This window comes from Amblyomma mixtum, chromosome 1, assembly GCF_055824585.1.
Source record: "Amblyomma mixtum isolate Tamu chromosome 1, ASM5582458v1, whole genome shotgun sequence".
NCBI classification, from domain to species: Eukaryota; Metazoa; Arthropoda; class Arachnida; order Ixodida; family Ixodidae; genus Amblyomma; species Amblyomma mixtum.
In genome coordinates this window covers 2,413,749-2,434,238 of record NC_143012.1, presented here as the reverse complement: position 1 = coordinate 2,434,238, position 20,490 = coordinate 2,413,749, and the positions used below count along the sequence as shown (strand labels likewise).

The window sequence follows — 20,490 nt, the reverse complement described above, 5'->3', positions numbered from 1 at the left end:
TCCGCGCGGGCCTGCATGTCCGTGCATTCCAGAGGTCCTGTAGCACCTTCGCATCGTTTCGTAAAGAGGCGAGTGATGCGTCGGTGGCTTCTTTCACCCCTCTGCACGCCCGTACAAACAGGGTGTGACGCGAGCAGTCTTGCTTTCTCTATAGGGTTGCAGGCAGAGTTCTCCGCAGATTCGTGCGCATGCATACGCAACCCGGCACGACGTCAAGAGCAGCCAAGAGCCCGGTTCACGACTGACAGGGTGCTGTGTATGACGACACTTTTTCCTCTGTTGTTTGTCAGGATAACCCGCCGCGGTGGCTTTGGCGTTCGGCTTTTGATCCCATGCGTGTCGCGGGTTCGATCCAGGCTGCGTTGGACGTATTTCCGTGTAGGCGAATACAAAGGCACTCGTGTACTGGGCGACCTCAGCGTACGCGTTAAAGTCCCAATTAACCCGGTGTCGCTGCCTATATGCATGCGGAATTGGTCATTCTCGACTTGCAGTCACTGATCACCGCAAGTCCTCGACCCGCTCCTCAAGGTGCAGCGCTTAAAAGCTACCCAGCGGTGGGGCGACCCAGTGCGCTCTTCCCCCCGTTCACTGCCACGGTGCGCCTCACGGGGCAGGCTGTGATGGCGCCGCCAGGTGGCTCACCCAGGTCGCTTCTCCGGGAGGTTTTTTCTTGCAACTGGGTCCATGTTTGCATAGCAGCAAGCGAGTTCGGCCGCTCACCGGGTCTGCATCTCTGATGAATGGAATATGGCGCAGGCACGACGAAGCTTTCAACTGGCTGTATGCATAGCGCTTGAGAAGCCTTCAACACAAGGCATTCGATTTTAATGAAATAACATTTAGGTTCGTCGTTACCCCCAAAAAATTCCTGTTTCTCCGTAACGAAATTCTCTGATAGGTCGGAGTGTGGTGAACTCATCAGCAACGCCAAATTTGAAAATCTGAGGACTAGATTGTTCTAGTACCTTCCATTGGATTATCATTAAGATATATCCGAACCCCTAATCCGCCTTAATCCAATTTTCGGAGTGGGCCGACTTCCAAAAGTTTGGAGGTCCTTTGAAATTTTCGAGGGTGGGCCAACTTCCAAATGCTGTGGCATTTTCTGTTTTAAGAACGTAGTTAGGAACGATCCCAGATATTTTTCTCTGTCCTTACGCACTCTTATTTACTCTGCTGCTTTCCCCTCTCTTGACAGGCGTGTTCTATTCTGATATGAAAGGGAACGAAGTCAGAGCTCTCAATTATTCACTATACCCGTAATTATGCGTGACAAGTGTGGTGTTTCGCAGGACGACACATCGATGAAGACTCGTGCGTGGCCCCCAGGCCCACGCCCATGGAAAAAAGTCCCCTTTATTGCAGCCTGACAAGTATATATATATATATATATATATATATATATATATATATATATATATATATATATATATATATATATATATATATATATATATATATATATATATATACAGACACTGAGTACGTCACGCATGCGCCGAGCATCACAAGAGTACACGTGCACTTGCTACGATAGATACTATCACACGAGAAGGGATAATGCCACAACAAGGACTTTTTTTCTCTTTATAACTAATTTTCCTCTCAAGTATCCAAAAGTGGAGAAATAACCACAAATTCCGCCTTGTGTTCCCACCAGCACAAGCCTCCACAATGTGCGGCCGTCGGGATGACAGCTGCGGCCGTCCATTGCAGCGCCAAGTGCGTTGAATGTGACTGCTTTTTTTGTGGCGGCTTCACGTCCACACCGCAACATGTCAGATCATGCTACTCCCAAAGAATGTTTCTACATGGCTTGGTTTACTTTATGGGGGATTCACGTCCCAAACCGACTCAGGCTTTGAGGGACGCCGTAGTGAAGGGCTCCGGAAATTTCGGCCACCTGGGGTTCTTTAACGTGTACTGACATGACACAGTACACGGGCCTCTAGAATTTCGCCTCCATCGAAATTCGACCACCGCGGCCGGGATCGAGCCTGCGTCTTTTGGGTCAGCAGTCGAGAACCATAACCACTGAGCCACGAAGTACAATGCCAAGCAGGTGTTGCTTGTGCCATATAACGATTTAGCAGCTATACTTGCGCAATTCACCTTGATTTCCCTGAATGCCCCAGTTTTTCTTTGGAGGGAAGGACATGAGCGTTGTTATCTGTGAAGAGTGGGAAAACTAATGGCGAGACGATGGCTTGGAGGAAAAGTCGTTCCCCTCGGTTGCTGCTTGGAGGAAATGCGACGCAGAAAAATTATCTGGTTTGCCGTACGTGGAGTGCAACGGACAATGCCAAAGAATGGTCACATCCCAAAGTTGCTTTACCACGGGAAGGAAGCACACCGCTCACCTGCGGAGAGGCAGGGGCCGTCCTCTGCGATGACAGTGCACTCGAAGCCGATGACCGCCGTGGCCGGAGGGACGCGCACAAACAGCGCACAGGATGCCGCCTTTTTAGCCTGAAAGCGGCCGACGACGAGAGTGATGCCATCGACGCGAGAAGAACCGGACCAGCCTCTCTTTTTGGAGAACGGGTTTCGCTCTGCCGCTCGTTGCCCGCGTCTGCGCTGCAGCCGAGTGTCGTTGCTCAGTTGCGCACGTTGCTTTCTGCAGCTGGCGCAGGCTATAGTGTTCGAGTCATTCTCGGAGGATGGTCCGTCTGAGGGGCCCTGCGTCCTTGCTGCTGGCTACGCAGAATGGCCTCCAGGTGGGGGATGCGTCTCGCTCCACGCCAGACGATTTCTTCCAGAAAATTTTCCGGATTTCTTCCAGAAAAAGTAATTTCCTTTAATACTTGCGGGGCAATTTTTTTTTTCTCCTGCTGCGACAACGCTGTGAACTGTGCAGACGGCCTCACTGAAAATGTGCACAATAAAACGCTTTTTCTACGCTGGATATTTTTTCTGGACAATGTAGAAGCATTGTACTTCAGCTTCATCCAAGAATAAACGGCCAGCAGGAAATGTTTTATATATATTTAGTTCTTTGGTTTAGTGCAAAAAGTACTATTTCCTCAGTTCCACCCCCCACCCCGGCTGTTTTGGACATGTGTACTTCTTCGTAAAAATGCTTGAATTCGAAAAATTCCGAAGTTGCAAAAAATTGCTATTTGTTGCAAGTAAAAACGCGAAATGAGGCTCATTACATATAATACCATGTTAATTTATGAATTAATTAAGAAAAAATATTGGAGTCCATCACCGCCGGTGATTGTTGGCCCGTAATGCCACTGCACTGCATGGCACGCTCTTGCCAAGGAAATGCGGCGTCGGCGTGGTGAGCGAAGAGTCGACAGCCTCCCGCCGCACTGTGGGCCAACTGCCCACCCCGGCGGTTGAATCGATGATTGGTCGCCGGGAAAGAGCAACCTCACGAGCCCCACCAGCCTTCACGGGGCACATCGCTTAATCAGCGGTGGTGCGAGGACTCCCAGGGATGTGAAGTAGAGCGTGGCCAGTTGGCATGCATTCCCCCGCCAGCTTTAGTGCTCTGCTCTCCAAGTGGACCGTTCAGAGGTTCAGAAGCTTCGTGATCAGATGAAGGTTCGAGTTACATGTCAGTGTAATATACGCTCTCTGTCTTGCGTGACACGATCGAATGCAGGTGCAGTGTTGGCCGTGTTACTGCTCGTGGTGAGTGTGCGCTGCAGCAGTTCTTCTCGTACCTTGCCTGGAGAATGTCGGGCGTGAAGCGAATAATCCTCTCTCAATTCCATATTTTGGCAGTCTCGCAAAAGGCGTGGGGCGAGAGGAGTCCACTGAGCCACGGCGTGTCGGTTTCATCGCATCAGCTGAGCAAACACGCTGCAGCAGCGAGAAGGCACCGAAGCTGCGCAGCCTCCTGGCATACTGCGCTGCGTAGCTTCATCGATCAGGGGGATAGCGGGGCGCCAGTGCGCATGCGCAGAGCGCCTCTCGTGTTATTGTCATCCCCCTAATCGGCAGGGTCCTCTCCTCGTTGAGGAAGATTCGTTCGCACGCCGTCGCATTAAGCACTCGTTTCGCTACTTCCGTATCATCCGTAGATTATTCCGTGAAAAAAAAAAAACGAAAAAAAAACGAACTCATACCACACTTTCTGGAACGCAGACTCATGGTGGTCAATGCGTTATCTCTTCCACAATTGCTGTGGCGACTTTCATATGTAAGAGCCTGTGGCTTACCAAACTTTATCGTAGCACCAGAAAAACACGCCTCAGCAACTGAATGGTCCACTGGAAGGGAGAAATGACGTCTGCTGCACTGCACTACTTCGGCCGAGTCACCGCGTGAGAAGCGCTGGTGCCGTCTGGACGAGAGGCTGCACGGCAGATCAGTGTCTCGAGCAGCGCTATCTTGTGCAGTGCAGTGGCATTACGGGACCGGTGGTAATGGCGCTCAGCTTAAATTTTTTTCTCGCCGAAAACGAAAATTGCTCCGATAAAAATCGCTAAGTGTATTAATACGACTTATTACCTACAAGCCGCATTTGTCACGAATTAAGCTTACGTTTTCTGAAATAATAGTAAAGATGTTGCTTTCTGGGCTAAAGTAAAGAACTAAAAATAAATGTATTAAAGAACATCTGCTGATGGTTTATTCATGACTGGTACTTAAGTACTGTGCACGCTTCTATATTGTTCTGGCGAAATTTAGAATGTAGAAAAACTTGCTTCAATTTTTTCGTAAATATTTTAGTGCGACCCGCATGCGGAAAATTCAAAGAGGCACGTCACATGACCGAAAATGTTTTTCCCTCTGGAAATCACTTTCGGCAGTGCGATAAAGAGTCACTTTTTTTTTTTCTGAACAAACTGGGGAAAGTCTAGTCTGGTGCGTCTCGCATGGAGTGAACTGGACAGGAGGTAATAAAACTTTCTGCGCACGACGGACAGCGGCGATTATCGGTCGAGCCGTGGACGCTGTTCCGATGTGGAAATGTGCGTAGGCTTCTCCCTCTTCTAAGGCCAAGCCCACGTCTGCGCCTCTCCTTCACGCCCAATGGTGTTTGTGGTCCCTTCCGTATTTCTTCGCTGTCTGTTGGAGCCGCGCATTGGGAAGTGCAAAGCCCACTCTGGTTAGAGCACCGTTATTTAATTTTGTATTTTTCGTGCTCCGAAAGCTGTTGCGGGCAGCTGCGCATCATGAACTGCACCGTCTGCACTTTACTGTTCGCTGCGAGAAACTTTTCACACGCACTGAACGCCGGCCACAGAGTATGCCTGGCCGCCGCTCGCTGGGCTCTTGCGGGCACGGATGGAACCAGTTTGCAGCATCCAATGGAGAGGGCATCTAGATCGCTCCACCCTCCACTCGGCCCAACGCTATTTGTGGCCCACATCACCCGTGTGTTCAGCAACTCTGGTACAGGCCAGGGGTTTAGGCCTCGTGCTTAACCCATGCTCAGAGAAATTTTAAATGCGAAGCACGCCATTGGCATTTTCTGCGCGTATCCTCGTTGTAACGCAATGCTGTCGAGGTGGTGATGCTCGGAAAAGAAGTGAGTAAGAAGATATATCCCCAAGGATGCTTCTGTCGGATCTCCTTTTTCGAAGGCACATCGCCCTGCAGGAAGAAGACAAGCGAGGCCTTCCGTTTTCGGAGAGTGTGCACAGACACAAACACGCCAAGCTGCGGCGCGATAAGGGAACATCCTTTATCGGGCGCACCTGAAACCGCATGCTCCCGCATTTTGGGCTGTTTGTCCCTCATGTCAGCATCGCTTTATCCGCGCTTTCACTTGTGGCTGGCGTTTCCTATTTTTGGCCGGTCGCTGCGTTTGCCGTTGTATGAGGGGGCCCGAGTGACTCTCGTTTTTTTTTTGGTTTGGCGATACCGTCGCTTCAACGGCACAGGCTGAGCCGGGAGTCTTTTCCATTTTTGCTTCCCAGAAAAGAAGGATGCTCTTTCACTGGCAGCGACGTCGCTGTTGCGCGCATACAGTGCAACTCGCCAGTGACGAGAAAAAGCATGGGCTCTTTCCGCCTGGTCCAGGCGAGGCACGAAAGGCGAAACAGCAGCGTGGCGAACATTTTTCCCGCCTTTGTATGTGATTGGTGTGCAACGTCCCAAAGCTACTCGTGCTATGGGGGACGCCGTAGCGGAGAGCTCCGGATAATTTCGGCCCCTGCGGTTCTTTAACTGGTATCGCACAGTAGCCGCTGCCGAGACAGAACCCACGTCTTTCGTGTCAGCAGCCACTCTGCCACCGCGGCGGCTTTAGCAAAAAGAAAAAAAAATGTCAAAAGGGGGTGAGGATGAGTCCACTGGCAGTTTATCATGCGCGCCTCGCTTCTTGACACGCTTTCCCTATCACTGCCCAATTCCAAAGTATCGCCCTCATCTACATTATCCGCTCAGCTGTCCAGCAAATAAACAGGCTGACGCATTGCCACGTGCTCGGAGCATGCGGCGTGGCCGTGCCCCCCGCGTCCAGCCAGTGGCGGCAGTGGACGATAAGCGCAGCGTCGCGTTTTAACACTGCGCTAAGAGCCGACGCTGTGATGTCCTGGAGTTAGCTGTGCGTTGTGTTGGCGGCAGTTCGGAGAATACTTCTGGTGGGAGGGTGGGAGTTGGGGCATAGGTTTTTTTTTGGTTTTGTTTTTCAAGATGAGAGCGAGAAAAAAAAGAAAGCATTATAGATTAAGGAGAGCATGCATACTGCATTTCGTCGTCTAGTTTCAAGCAATGTGAATCCGCTGGCATGCAGGGAGACAGAAGTGCTGCTGACACACATGTCGCCTCTCGTCCTGATAAAAAAGGCTTCCGATATTTCCCGAGCTAATGTACCTTTGCTCCTCGTCAGAATTTTGATTTTGTCAAGCCGTGGCTCACAGTTCTGATCGTTGTCGTCCTTGCAAGAACGGCAATGGGCGGGTAGATCGATGCATGAGTCTGATGCGTTTTCCAACGTTCTTTCATGTTCCCTGCCGGCCGAGGCAGCAGCAGCTCTCGGCCGATTGGTGTCCTGCCCGCGTCTCTCTGGTCGGTGGAGGACCATCACGCGGCAGAGGCGGTTGTCAAGTTGTGCGAGACCGGCCCATCAGCATTTTCGTGTAGTTCGCATATATATGTATTAGTCGCCGTATTGCGTACATGGCCCATCGTCTTATCTGACCTCTTGGTGCTGCGGAGGACTAGCATCGCACCTCCTCGGTATCCAGCTGCAAGGTCTTCTGGGAACAGCATCAAACTCAAATGAAATAAAATTTATTTCTGCATCACAGCGTACGTGCATTGCAACGCTGCGGGTGCAGGCAAGAAGCCCTCGGGGGGCTTGACGGGCACTACACCCTACTACGAAGCAGCAGTGATGATGAATACATTACGAATGAACACAAAACAGTAGGCAAATTCGGGAGAACACGAAGGAAACCAAAAAAAGAAATGACTTGTCCAGTCTGCTTCCACAGTGAGGAGATTCATCCTTAGTTGGGAGTTGTTGACAAACAGTATTTTAACATTTGTCGCCCAGAATTTGTTCGGGTGCGAGGAACTACCCAGCGGTCAGCGCTACGTAAGGAGGCAAGATCTTTGATGTGTGTGTCATTTTTGGATATGCCGTGGCGGTAGCGTATTGAACTGTGCAATGCGGTGACGGGTAGAAGCTTCAATTCATCAAAGATTGGTTTTGTGAGGCCGTCAGAGTTAGCATTTTTAATGATACCTGTTGCTTTTTTTTTTCTGTAACTTAAAAAGGGTGCTAGCGTGGTGATGCCCCAAATCAGAAAACAGCAGCCCAGCGTTTTGGGTGTTTAAAGGCAGGGAGCAACTCGCGCCAACCAGTGTCCTCACTTCAACCTCTGATGCGCGGCGGAGTCCATCGTGGCTCATCGTTGCTGGAGGCGCGGTTTTGCGAAGGCGTGGCTGACGTCAGCGACCGCGATAAGCGATGATGGCCTTCATTGTTTTGTTTTCGCCCCTTTTGGCAAAACCAGTGACCGGACCTTTATCGGCCTGCAGATGGACCTTGCGCGTGCATTATCAGCTGGGTGCACACTTCCTTTGTGAGAAAGAAGCCGGGGATATAACCGTGCACTGATAAGGACAAACGAAGCAGATCCGGTGATCGTACATGGTCCTTTTTCTCGTCGATTTCAGTCTCCTTGGATGACACTTGGCTCGGAATATGCCTTCGCGATAACGTCCTGTACGCGTGCGACAGTGAAGGTGGTGGTAGTAGTCGGTTATCTTAAAAATAAAAAAAAGGTGAAGGAAAAGAGTGTTGCCGGCCGCGGCAATTGCTATCTAATATCTCAAGCACCCGAGCTGCAGCCGGTAGAAATGAAAGGGAAAGGACAGCGAGAAGTATGTAGAGGGTAGCGACAGCAAGAAACGACAGGGGAGAGCTTTGCACACTATTCACAAAATAGATAAGCAATCAAGTTCGCGTCGCTCGCGCGCAAATGACCAAGCATTGTCCGAAAATAAGTGCGCGCCAGCAGCCACTGCGCACAATCACTTAAAAATGAAATGAAATAAAAAAAATTGAAATAAACTGTATGTACATCGCCGCGCGCACGTAGCGTCCTGCCTTTTAAAGCTGTTCACTTAGGCGTTGCCTATTTCAAATCACGAGTGTCTGCTGGGTGCGTTTGATTGCTGGTGCAGTTTCTCGTAGCCACGAAATCTTTCCTCATTTCTCTTGGGTGAGGTGCGATTGCACTCGGAAGATAATGAATTTATTCAAGACGGAAGGAAGCGATCGAGTTGAGGATCGGGAAAGAGAATGGCGTGCTCAGTCTCTTCTCAGGGGAGTTATCTTCCGCACCGATTTTCCCATCCTAAATCGCCTCAGTATAATTTGCAGCGACCGCTGTGTTAGTGTCGTTCTGCGAGATCGTAGCGGCGTCTTCGACGTGCGCCGCAACCCACCTACCCCTGTAGATCGAGCCGAATGGCCGCCTTGTATGGACATGGATGAGTGACCGCGCGTGGTACACGCCTGCCCAAGATCGGTTATCAGGAAACGAGAGGAGCAGTAACTGCCTCACTTCCTGGTGAACACTTGGACCTTGCCGTGCTGGTAAGGAGTAGAAAGGTGGCCATCATCAGTAACTCTACACTGGCTAACACCCGAGCTTTAGACGGCTCCCGTAGGCGCTGGCGGCGTCTTCGGCCAGTCGGATTATCTTTGCTCGGGGCTCGGAGCTGAGTAGATCCTTAGACTTCATTGATAGTGCCCCAGGGGGAATCCGAGGGCATTCCCATATCATATGGTCGAGCGTGGCCCTAGCTTTGCATCTTTTAGATTTTTCTGAGAATTGATCAGGGTATTTGACGCTGCACATAGCCGGACTGGGAAATGTGTTTGCTTGTAGGCGACGGCAGTTGGCGGCCTCACTTTTGCTACTGCTAAGATACAGCTGTTGTTTACTTTTCTCTTGGGGGATATTGGTAGTTAAGAAGAACTTCTTGTTGGGCGAGTTGCGCTCTTTCAGTATCCCTCGTGTTTTTTTCCTGTGTGTCTCTTTTGTGCGCAATTCGTACCTACAACAGTTGTCTTTTGTGCGAAATTCGTACCTACAACGGATATTGGTAAACTACCATTCATGATCTGAGAGAACCCGCTCCACCCCATTCTTATTCTTCTGGTTATTTCCCTCTCATGATCCGGATCAGCGATCACTACCTGCAGGCCCTGAGCAGACATATTCTCTTACTATTCCAGCACCTCGCTACCAATTGCGAACTGCTGTTCCCTTACTAGGCTGTTGACACATTACTTTGGTTTTTTGCATGTTAATTTTTAGCCCCACCGTTCTGCTCTGCCTGTCTAACTCATTGATCATGCTTTGCAGCCCATCTCCTGAGTGGCTTAGCAAGGCAATGTCATCAGCGAATCGCAAGTTACTTAGGTATTCTTCATTTCCCAACTGTTCCCATTTCAGGCCCCGGAATCTCTCCTGTAAACAGGCGGTGAATAGCATTGGCGAGATCGTATCTTCCTGCCCACCTTTCCTTATTTGAATTTTATTGCTGACTCTACGAAGTACTATGGTAGCTGTGCAGTCGTTACAGATATCTTCCAGTGTTTTCACATAAAAATCTCCTACACCCTGATTCCGCAATGCGTGCATGACACCTGAGGTTTCCAATGGTCAAATGGTTTCTCGTAATCAATGAAGGCTACATATAGGGGTTGGTTACATTCTGCGCATTTCTCTATCACCTGACTGATAGCGTGAATATGGTCTATTGTCGAGTATTCTTTACGAAATCCTGCCTGATCATTAGGTTGATTGATGTCTAGTTTCCCTTGACTAATTGGTGCAAGCCAATTGCCACATAACCCAGAGCTCCGATTTCTTATTACAGTCTGTCGGGTGAGCCGGCTTCAAATCTGGTTAAGATTTGGACAGCACTGCTACCCCTGTGCCTATATATACGACGGACGAGGTTGCCGTTTAAAGTACGTAATCTCGCCTGACGGCAGCATATATCGGCAGTTCAGGATGAAGGTACGCAGCTTTTAATTGACGCAATGCCTTGCCGTGTACGCTGCGGATAGCGAGGGTTGACACGGACTCGAAACAATTACCGCATAATACGCCCACCTCGAAATCGAAGCCATTGTTGCGATTTTCTTATTAAACAATGCGTGCATTGTCAGTAAAACAATGGCGGGGCGGAGGGGAACTTGAGCCGGCAGCCCCTTCGAATGCTTCGGGGGAAACGTGACGATGCTGTGCGCACGGTATGGCCATAGTCCTTCAAAGCATTGAAGGACTATGGTATGGCTGAGGCTGGCCTTTGAAGGCTATCGAAATCTGTGCGCAGGCGCGGAGTGAGGAACGAGGTACTCTTCTCTATTTTATGTATTCTTGCCTCCTCAAGCTTCATTTGCATAGACCATATGGTCGGCTACATAGTCGCCTGAGTTCCATGTGGGCCGAAAAGGCAATGACGCGAGATGATTCAGGGTGCGCTTAAGACGAGATCATTCTCACCCACCTCTCTCAAACTATATTCGGCAGAAACGCCTTTCAATACATTCGGCAATTTTTGACCGAAAGACAATCTTACATTCGAATCCAGGATAAGGAGCATGGCCCTTTTCATTTAGGAACCAGGGGTACACCACAGGGCGCGGTGCTCTCTCCCCTGTAATCTGGCTATTTATTTATTTATTTATTTATTTATTTATTTATTTATTTATTTATTTATTTATTTATTTATTTATTCGATACTGTCAATCCCATCAGGGATCGTAACAGGGAGGGCATCGAAAAGTACAGAGGCACACAAAAAAATAGCAATGGTAATTAATCAAAGTACATAAAAATATTACACGAGATTATACATTAGAAGATACGTATAACAAATAAACCAGAATGAGGAGCATGTGACGTGATTTTGGCGGACAATAATACCACAAGTGAAAACCCAAACGGAAGGAATAGCTTCGTAATGACATATATGAACTCAATAAATACTAAGATATAAGTAGTTGCATGATTTTCCACACGTGTGATAAAGGAATTCAATGATGGATTACTAACAATGGATGTGTTCAAGGTGTTCCATTCGCGTATAGCACGAGGGAAGTATGAATATTTGAAAGTGTCAGTACGGAATGAAAACTCCTTTAGAGTGTGTATGTGTTTATTACGTGTTTGTCGCGTTTGTGATTGTGATATGTATCCTGAAGTGTCGACTTTTAATTGATTGTGTACGAGTTGGTACATGGTTTTAAGCCGCGCTAGTTTTACTCTGTTTTGAAGGGTTAGGAGTCCTGCGTGTTTGAGTAGTTCTGTTGGTGAGTCGGTCAACCTGTGTTTATTAAATATACATCTGACCGCCTTCCTCTGCACTGCTTCTATTTGTTTAGTAAGCTTGTTAGTGAAAGGAAACCAAACAACATTAGCATACTCTAGAATTGGTCTGACATAAGTGTTATACGCAAGAAGCTTTGTTTCTGATGGTGCTAGTTTGAGGCGTCTGTTAATGAAAAATAACTGTTTTAAGGCGGTTGATGTGACATTGTTAACATGAGAATCCCATCTGAGGTCAGAGGTCAGTGTTATGCCTAAATATTTATTTAACTATGATGCACCTACCAGCCCAGCTGGGCGCTGTCGCCGGTGTGCAGCATGCGCTGTACGCCGATGACATCGCCCTGTGGGCCACACAATGTTGCCTTGGAGACATTGAGGCCAACCTGCAGGAGGCGGCGACCATAGTGGACCGTTATGCTCGCCGCTGCGGCCTCCAATGCTCAACCCAAAAGTCTGAATTTGTGCACATGCGCCCCTCACCAAAGTGCGCAGCCAAAATTTCATTGTCTATTGAGACAGGTCCAGTCGCTGAAAATATCGAAGTCCGGGTACTGGGGCCCTTTATACACCAAGACAGACGGTCAGAAGCAACATTGCCCAAACTCCGTCAGGTGGGGGGCCCGGTGGGCCGCTTGGTCCGCCGTGCGCGGGGGATTACGATGTAAGGACGCCTTGCGGCTGGCGCATGCATTTGTAACCAGTCGAATTCTATATTCGACTCCATACATCCACCTTCGGAAGCAAGACGAGGATTCACTGGAAGTCATCCTCCGCAAAATTATTAAGCGGGCTCTGGACCTCCCAGTGAACACCTCCAACAAGCGCCTCCTGGGCTGGGCATGGTGAACACATTTTTGGAGCTCCGGGAAGCCCACTTGACCAACCAATACACACGTCTCCCGAAGATATCGTCGGGTCGCCGCCTCCTTGCCCGACAACACATCCAACGCACCACTCTCATGGAAGAGCGCGTACGTATTCCATCCCAGTGGAGATACGCCCTCCACGTGCATCCTCTTCCCGCAAATGTGAACCGTGAGGACCATAAAAACCGGCGCCTGGTGCGGGCGGAAGCCCTGGCCCGTCACTATGGATAGAAACCTGGCGTATTCTATACGCGGATGCCTCCGGCCCCCACCATGGGGGATGGTACACGGCCGCAGTCGTCCACCAATCCAAAACAGTGAACGGCCTTAATTTCCGAGCCCGCGACATAACACACGCGGAGGAGGTCACCATTGCGTTGGCTGCATCTGATCCCACTTCAAAAACATTTTTTCCTACTCGCGAGGGGCCTGTCGGAACGTCGAACAGGGCTGGGTACCGTATCTAGCCTACCGCATTCTCCAAAACAGCGTCTACACCGGGGACCCTGCTCATCGGCGTATCGTTTGGGCTCCTGCTCACATGGGCCTTGAGGGAAATGAGGCAGCTGACGCCGCCGCCCGCGAGCTCTCTCACCGGACCCCAACGATCAGGAACTGGAATTCACTCCAGCTTACTCCTTCAAAAATATTGTTTTACTTTATCACTCTGGCCACGGCCTTTATACCCGCCCATGTAAAGGACTCTCAAAGGCAGAGGAGCGGCTTCTGTTTCGCCTGTATGCTAACACTTTGCTGTGCGGCAGCTCTCAAACACTTCGACCCTTCTTTCTCGGGCAGCTGTCCGCACTGTGCGGAGAAGTCTTCGGACATCTGCCACATGGTGTGGGCCTGCCCCTCCAACCCTCCATCCCCTCTCACCCCAACCCAACCCTGGAGGACTGGGAGGCGACCCTGCTCGGCTGCTCTGACCTGCAGGCCCAACGGGCCTTGGTCGCGCGAGCCCAGGCGGCGGCCGACACCACTGGGGTCCCGAACTAGGGTCCTCCACCTAGTACTTGTAAGGGCTGGCCCCCTCTGGGTCAGCTCATGCATAACCTCCTGAAGTGTATCTGTTCATAAATGTTTTCCGCCACCACCACCACCGCCCGGTTGACGACAAAACCTTGGGCGTATTGGTGCGCCGCCTCGTTTCCAGGATGGTTCGAATGAGCAGGGACCCAGATCAGTTCGATTCGACTGGTGTTGGAATTCTCTTAGAATTTTAATGAATGTAGAGTGGGCTCTGCCTTTAGCGAAATTTCTCATTGCTGTTTTAGAACCGGTGATTGACAGTGGTCTTGGCTCTGGCAGCCTCTTCCGGTAACTTTGCTTTACTGATCAAGAACCGCGGTGATTGCCATGCGCCCATGTGCACTGCGTCTTAGTCGATACTTTTTATTGCGAAAGCAATACTACGGTCATGAGCGGCCTTTCGCGTTGCGGCGGCCGGTAGCCACGTTTGACCTTTAGAATGACCTCTGACGTCATAAAACGGTGACAGATGGGCTACCAAGTCGAGTCGTCGTACAGCGGCGGCCGGTAGCCACGCGTGACATTTTGAATGACCTCTGACGTCATGCCATGCCTAGTGACGTCATAACAGGGTGAGAGATGGGCTACCAAGTCGAGTCGTCGCGCAGCGGCGGCCGGTAGCCACGCGTGACCTATGGACGCGGCGCACTGCGTTCCTTCTTTAGACGCGGCGCGCCGCGTTCCTTCCGTTAGAGGCGTTGCACTTGCTTTCACAACCTGCCAGGCTTAACCAAAGCTAAGCCCCCGCCAATTTTCTGGAATCGCTTTAGCTCATGTCGGCCCTCGGTGTATTCTGAATGCATTACTGTTGTGGCACAGAAGGGATTGTTAGGTTTCGATTGTGTGGGTTTAACGTTCCAAAGCGACTCGGCTATGAGGGGCGCCGCACTGGAGGGCTCCGGAAATTTCGACCAGCTGGGTTTCTTTAACGCGCACTTACATCGCACAGTACACGGGCCTCTAGAATTTCGCCTTAGTCGAAATTCGACCACCGCGGCCGCGATCGAACCCGCGTCTTTCGGTTCAGCAGCCGAGCGCCATAACCGCTGAGCGGCGGCGGAGGGAGAGCTTTGTGGATTTGCCTTGGGATAAGTCGAGTGGGGGTATGATGCGATCCTTCGTACTCGATCCCTGCTTTGCGTAAGACAAACCTCCGTTTCGTTCCTAGATAGTCTTTCACATTGGGCGGTGAGATACGCCTCAGTCATATCGGCCAAAGTGCAACAGCTTTTCGCTTGACGTGTACCTGGGTAGGTTCAGCGCTGTTTTATACGACAGTCATATAAGTGCTCCAATTTCTTCCCGTTCCTTGACATCGAGAGCGGAACTCAGAATGAAGGCCTGCACCAGCCTCCTGGTTTCGGCTTCCTGTAACCCTCTATGCTTATTCGCGAGATCTGCGGATGAAAAGTGCCGTTTGATTGCATTAACATTCCGAGGATTCTTCGGGTTTCCGCCTCGGGAATGGTTGTGTTGATGGACTGGTAAAACGTAACGATTCTATGCCATTTTTTTTTTATTTCCTGTCCTTAGCCACTGAAGTGCCCCGCGTTCGCTCTTCGTTAACTGCAAGCGTGGCGTCACTTCAACCAATGATGAAGGACGCGAAATTAAAAAAAAATGGCGTAGAATCGGTTGCAGAATTATTTTATACCGACCTCTGTTGGGGATCGGAAGACGACGTCAATGGAGACAGCTCAGGACAGGAGGAAGTGAAGGGCATTCGTTCGGAACTAGTCCACGTAGACGAGTGAGATATGACCCGAAGGGACAGATAAGTTCTCGCAAAATCGGATGCGACGCTCCGGGCGCTCCCATTGTCTTGCATATCAACACCCGACCCCCATTTTGTTGCCACAGCCGCGTTGCAAATAGCAGTATGCGTCGATTTGCTTGATGGCGGCTAACACTGCAGCACAGAACATCTCAGACGGCAGCGGCCGTGCACCAAAATCGTTTACGGCGCAAATAGCGTCGTCTGCCATCAGTTACCCGTGTCCAAGCACGCGGCGTACCTTGATCGAGATAAGCACGCTTATCTCGTCCCCGAGCAGGAAGGTCGACTGCGGAAGGGCGCGCTATAATGCGCAGCAGTTGAATGGAAGCGGCCACAGGACGCCAGCCCTAGCATTCGGGGCTTCACCGGTGATTGCGGTTGTGCATGAAATTGCGGCGCTGTGTGCACGTGATGAAGCCTTCAGCAACAGGTGTGTAGGAGCAAAAGGGTGTCAGGGCACAGTAATCAACTTTGGCTCCAACCCTGTTGAAAATTTACAGAATTCAGGGCATGCAGCTCTGCTCTGGAGTTGCAAAGAGGCGCACAAAATGGCAAGAAGAAACCATGCTGTGCTGACACAGGGGATGGCTACGGCAAACATTTAGCTTGCATGGAAGGCAGCGAGCTGGTATTTTTTTTTGCTCGCTCAGCATAGACAATCATTCTTTCCTGTGTGTGCATGGTCATTTTCTGGAAAGCTCTGCAAGCTGAATCATTTTTTTGTGTGTGCATGAGGGCTTGGGGGAGAGAGACCTGGTTGCCAAAGGACTCCGAGGTAACACATCTGAATTCAAATATTTTAATGTCTGCTGTTGTAGCCTTGCATGGTACAGGGCTCAGAACATTGTTGAATAGTACCACAATGGCTTTCAGATCTTTGTTTCATAGTCATAAGACTGAGACCCATTGTTCCAAATCATTGTCAATGAATGCATCTGTGGCAGTTGCCAGACCCACATTATGTTACCAGAAACATCCATTTGCAGCAATACCACTGGAAATGCATGTACAATAATCTCGCGGAATGTCACGTTTTACTTCTGTAACTGGATAAAAATGGTTGTCACCACAGCCAAACGAATCCAAGTTGCAACCTTTGGGTCATTCATCAACACTACACATTTTTCTTATTCGGGCAAGTCATAGAAGCTTCAACATCATCTGCACTGGTGTTATTCACACCAAGCTCCCGTGTCCAAAGGCAGAAAAAGCATTGCCTGCCATGTTGACCCACAACAGCATATTGGACAGTAGTGTCATGGGTTTAGATGAAATACTTTTACACTTATACGCAAAAATAAATTGACAATCTAACTCTGTCGTTTTTTTTTTAACCTGCATCTCCCTTGCTTAGCAAGCATAAACTTTTCTAACCACCCCCATGTGCAACCACAGATAAAAGTGTTGAAGGTCTTCACAAGCAAGAGTGTGCAGATACCTCCATGGCACCTACAGGTCTGATTTTCGCCATGCTGCAACAGTCCAAATATGGCACCTAACCATTGAAAGCAATTTGAACATCGAAATGAGCGATTGTGGGGCAACATCGTGCACCCCTGCATGTTAAATTTCTACTACTCTGCTGCCACACCCACAAGCATGTGCAAGAAAACAAAACTAGCATACAGAGTGAGAGCACAGGATAGTCGGTACGGATGCATAATTCAGATATGAGATGGGTCACACAAAAGCACAACCTTGCTGTTGTCTGGAATGTGGTACAAGATGTAAAAAACAATCATGAGAAAAACAGTAAAACATTTTTACTTGTACATAACAAATAAAAAGTAGTGAACATGAATATTTACACATATACATTAAATATGTACAGCTTCCAGGCAGTGCATCACATGTGCCCTGGAATGCTACTTTAAGGCCTTTTCATGAAAAAAATGGAAGCTGCATGATGATGATGGGTCACGTCAAAAAGCTAAAAACATACCGGGCAAGACACAAACTGTCGACCCTGCTTAGTCATTCTTTCAGTTTTTCTGTGCGGAAGACACATCCCTAGTTAACGGCCACCTGCGGCCTTTTCCGAGACCGGAGCCTTACCCACTCGTGCCTGGCAACTCTAAGAAGGCACAGCACAGCAAGAAAATCCGACGCCATGACCATGTAAAAGACAGTGTTCCAACCGAACTGCAATATGATCCCCGCTAGGAGGGGACCCACGGCAGCACCTACTGAACCTGTGCCGTCGATAATGGCTGTCACCGTCGCCAGCGCCTTCGAGCTGCCGGACACGGTCGGATGTGTGCCGAGCTCCGCGGAAACGGCAGTCGTGATCAGAGCGTAGGGGCCGTTGATGAGCAAGCCGGCAAGACTCTGGAGGGCGAGGTTCATGATCAGGCTGACAGTGCCGAAGTGTTCGTAGACGAACATCATGGGTACCGCGGTCACGAGGAAGACTATGCAAGTGATGGCGCTGGCTCCAGTGCGATCCGAGAGGTAGCCGGCGAGGATGCCACCAGCAATGCCACCGAAGTCGAACACCGTCGAGATATAGGCGGAGTCCGCGGAGTCGAACGTGGTGGACGCGTGGATATAGAAGGGAAGCCAGAAGAGGAACGTGTAGCTGACCAGCTTGGCGAAGAAGAGCGCCATCGAGAAGTCCAGCACGCCGGGGATGCACAGCGCCTGGCAGAAAGTGACGGCCTGCTTCTCGCTCTCCCTCTTGAGCCTGTTCTCCAGGAGACACCGCTCCTCCTCCTCGCAGAACGTTGAGTCGTCCTCATCCGCTTCTTCGCTAGGCGATGCATCGTCGGGGCGGATGAGGGTCGAGGACATGGAAGTCTGGAGCGAGGCCGAACTTCGCCTGGGCGACTCGCAGCCCACTTCCTCGGGATACGGCGTGACGAACAGCACCACCAACACTCCCACCAGGCCGCATATGGCGGCCGGGACGACGAAGGACAGGCCCCAATTGTAGGTGACGAACCTCCCCGAAATGTAGGCGCCCAGTATGTTGCCCACCGAGGTGTGCGCGTTCCAGACGCCGAAGATGAGACCGCGCTTCTTCTTGCCGAACCAGTTGCCGACGCAGGTGACGACGCTGGGCCAACCCGTACTCTGGAACGCGCCGCCGAACAGCTGCACGATGAAGTAGAAGGCGAAGCTGTGGATGCCCAGGCTGTAGCCCAGGCCGAAAATGTGCGTGCTGAGAGCGCTCAGAAGCATGCCGAGCCCCAGGAAGTAGCGCAGATGCATACGCTCCGCCACGAACCCGCTCACGTACATGCACGCGGCATAGGTGAACAGGTAGATCGAGTCCAGGTACGAGAAGAGTTGCGGCGCGTCGTCACCGCCGAACGGAGCCCAGTTGCACCACGTATGGCTGTTGTTGGTGGTGACAACTACCGACGCGTCGGGCGGGGCGTACTGACAGTCTTGGTGGAGGACCGACTTGACGACGCTCAGAGGCCGCCGCGTCATGTGGTAGCAGGTGTACGCCGCGAACGTGGACAGAAGGATGAAGCCGCGGTAACACGAGAGCCGTCGTTCAGCTGACAACGAGGCGCAGCACTTACGGAAGGCCAGCTGTAGCAGCCGCAGTCCGAGCGGAGCCGATGCCACCGTTTCGGTGGAGGTTGTCATTTTGCTGCTGCGTTCGCGGCCCCGGGAGTGAGTGAGTGCGTGCAGCTGCGGGCCGCTTTTGTCGGACGGACTACGGCACGCTCACAGAGAAAGTTCGCGGGCGATAACTACTGCGGGGGCTCGGCCGATACGCTTATCCGTCCGACTGTCGGTCGGACGCTATCCCCTGCACACGGCACTCTCACCAGATGACTAATCATGTGACTAACAAATAACAAATACAAGCTACAAAACAAAGAATGAATGGATGGATGAATAGATCTATAGATAGATGGTAATGGCTTTGCCCTTTGTATATGTGCCAGCTTGCGCCATCTAGCCCCTCTTTGGTAGTTTTTTTCCTCTCGGTTTCTCTAGTTTCGCTTTCTACACCTAACTTTTGGGTGCATGTTTTCTTCTTTTGTGATGATGCATAATGCATTATTATAGATGGATTACCACATGGTATACGCCTTCGACGGCTGAATATTTTATAATCGAATTTTTATTTCGTGTTGTTTCGGTTTCGGTTTTAATCACTGATTTTTCTTGGGCTGCGTTCCAATACTCCCGAGTTAAAGTGAGCTTTACCCGAGTAGACGTCTACTTAGACGTCTTGCCGGACAGCCGCCATTTTTAGACGCGTTCCAATTTTCACGAAGCCGTCCAACAAGACTGCTTCGCCGAAGTCCACATCGATGCAGGCTAACTTCCTGTCTAAAGATGGCGGAGCAGTTGGTGCAGTCAGAGCCAACGTTACTTTGGTCAGAGCTGAGTGAGCCGTGATCTTCGCGGGCACTGGAGCCCGGAGACGCACCATCTTTCAAGTGTCAGTCATTCCGTTAAGTTGATTTTTATAGGAACTAGCGGCAAATAAAGCCGTCTTTGTGGACCTACGATTATATTTGTGAATCGCGCGAGAGGAAATCGTGCGGGTGAGATCGTCTGCTATGCAGGTGAGATCGTCTGCTGAGGCGGTAGCGATGAACGCACCATTATTGCAGAAAAAAAAATAAAATAAGAACTAGCAAACTACTAACAGCGCGTTTTTAACTTGTTTTATTAAGATTTTTTAAGAACATAGGAGTGCAACTATTCGCAAATGTTAGTTCAGTTTATATGCGCAAGGCGGCGCGTGAAGTAGACACGTTCCAATATGTAGACATGTAGACGGCTTCCTAGACGTCACACTAGACGTCTTGTCAGACGTCTGGAGAATTGGAACGCACCCTTAGTTTCTTACACTGATCTCCACTAGGGGGTTGGATGGCGCATCGGGCGCCCGAAAGTCAGTTACATTATAGTGCCTAGAATATACTGGCACTATAGCCAGTATATTCTAGGCACTATAGTTACATGGAGTATCCTTCCTCCACCATGATTATAGCAGTATATTAAGCTCGTGGCCATGGAGGAAGGAAAGAAGTTTCCTTCCTCCATGTTTCCATAGGTTGTTTCTAATCGCGTCAGC

General features: G+C 50.2%; 2 protein-coding genes across 2 annotated transcripts in view; both read right to left on the bottom strand.

The window, feature by feature from the left end:
* LOC149365246 (leukocyte elastase inhibitor-like) overlaps positions 1 to 15,504 on the bottom strand; it is a 72,612-nt gene extending 57,108 nt beyond the window's left edge. The window contains exon 1 of the mRNA XM_089541248.1: positions 15,325 to 15,504. The gene's annotated coding sequence lies outside the window, so the exon portion shown is untranslated. The remainder of the gene's footprint in view (positions 1 to 15,324) is intronic.
* A 715-nt stretch (positions 15,505 to 16,219) lies between these two features.
* MFS16 (major facilitator superfamily transporter 16) lies at positions 16,220 to 19,223 on the bottom strand. The gene has a single exon (XM_089541231.1). The coding sequence runs from the start codon at positions 19,038 to 19,040 to the stop codon at positions 17,454 to 17,456; it is 1,587 nt and encodes a 528-aa protein (XP_089397357.1). The 5' UTR covers positions 19,041 to 19,223; the 3' UTR covers positions 16,220 to 17,453.
* Between the last annotated feature and the right edge of the window lie 1,267 nt (positions 19,224 to 20,490).

What these genes read in the sequence shown, in the direction of transcription:
- MFS16 (XM_089541231.1), bottom strand. Translation starts at nt 19,040, where the DNA reads ATGACAACCTCCACCGAAACGGTGGCATCGGCTCCGCTCGGACTGCGG.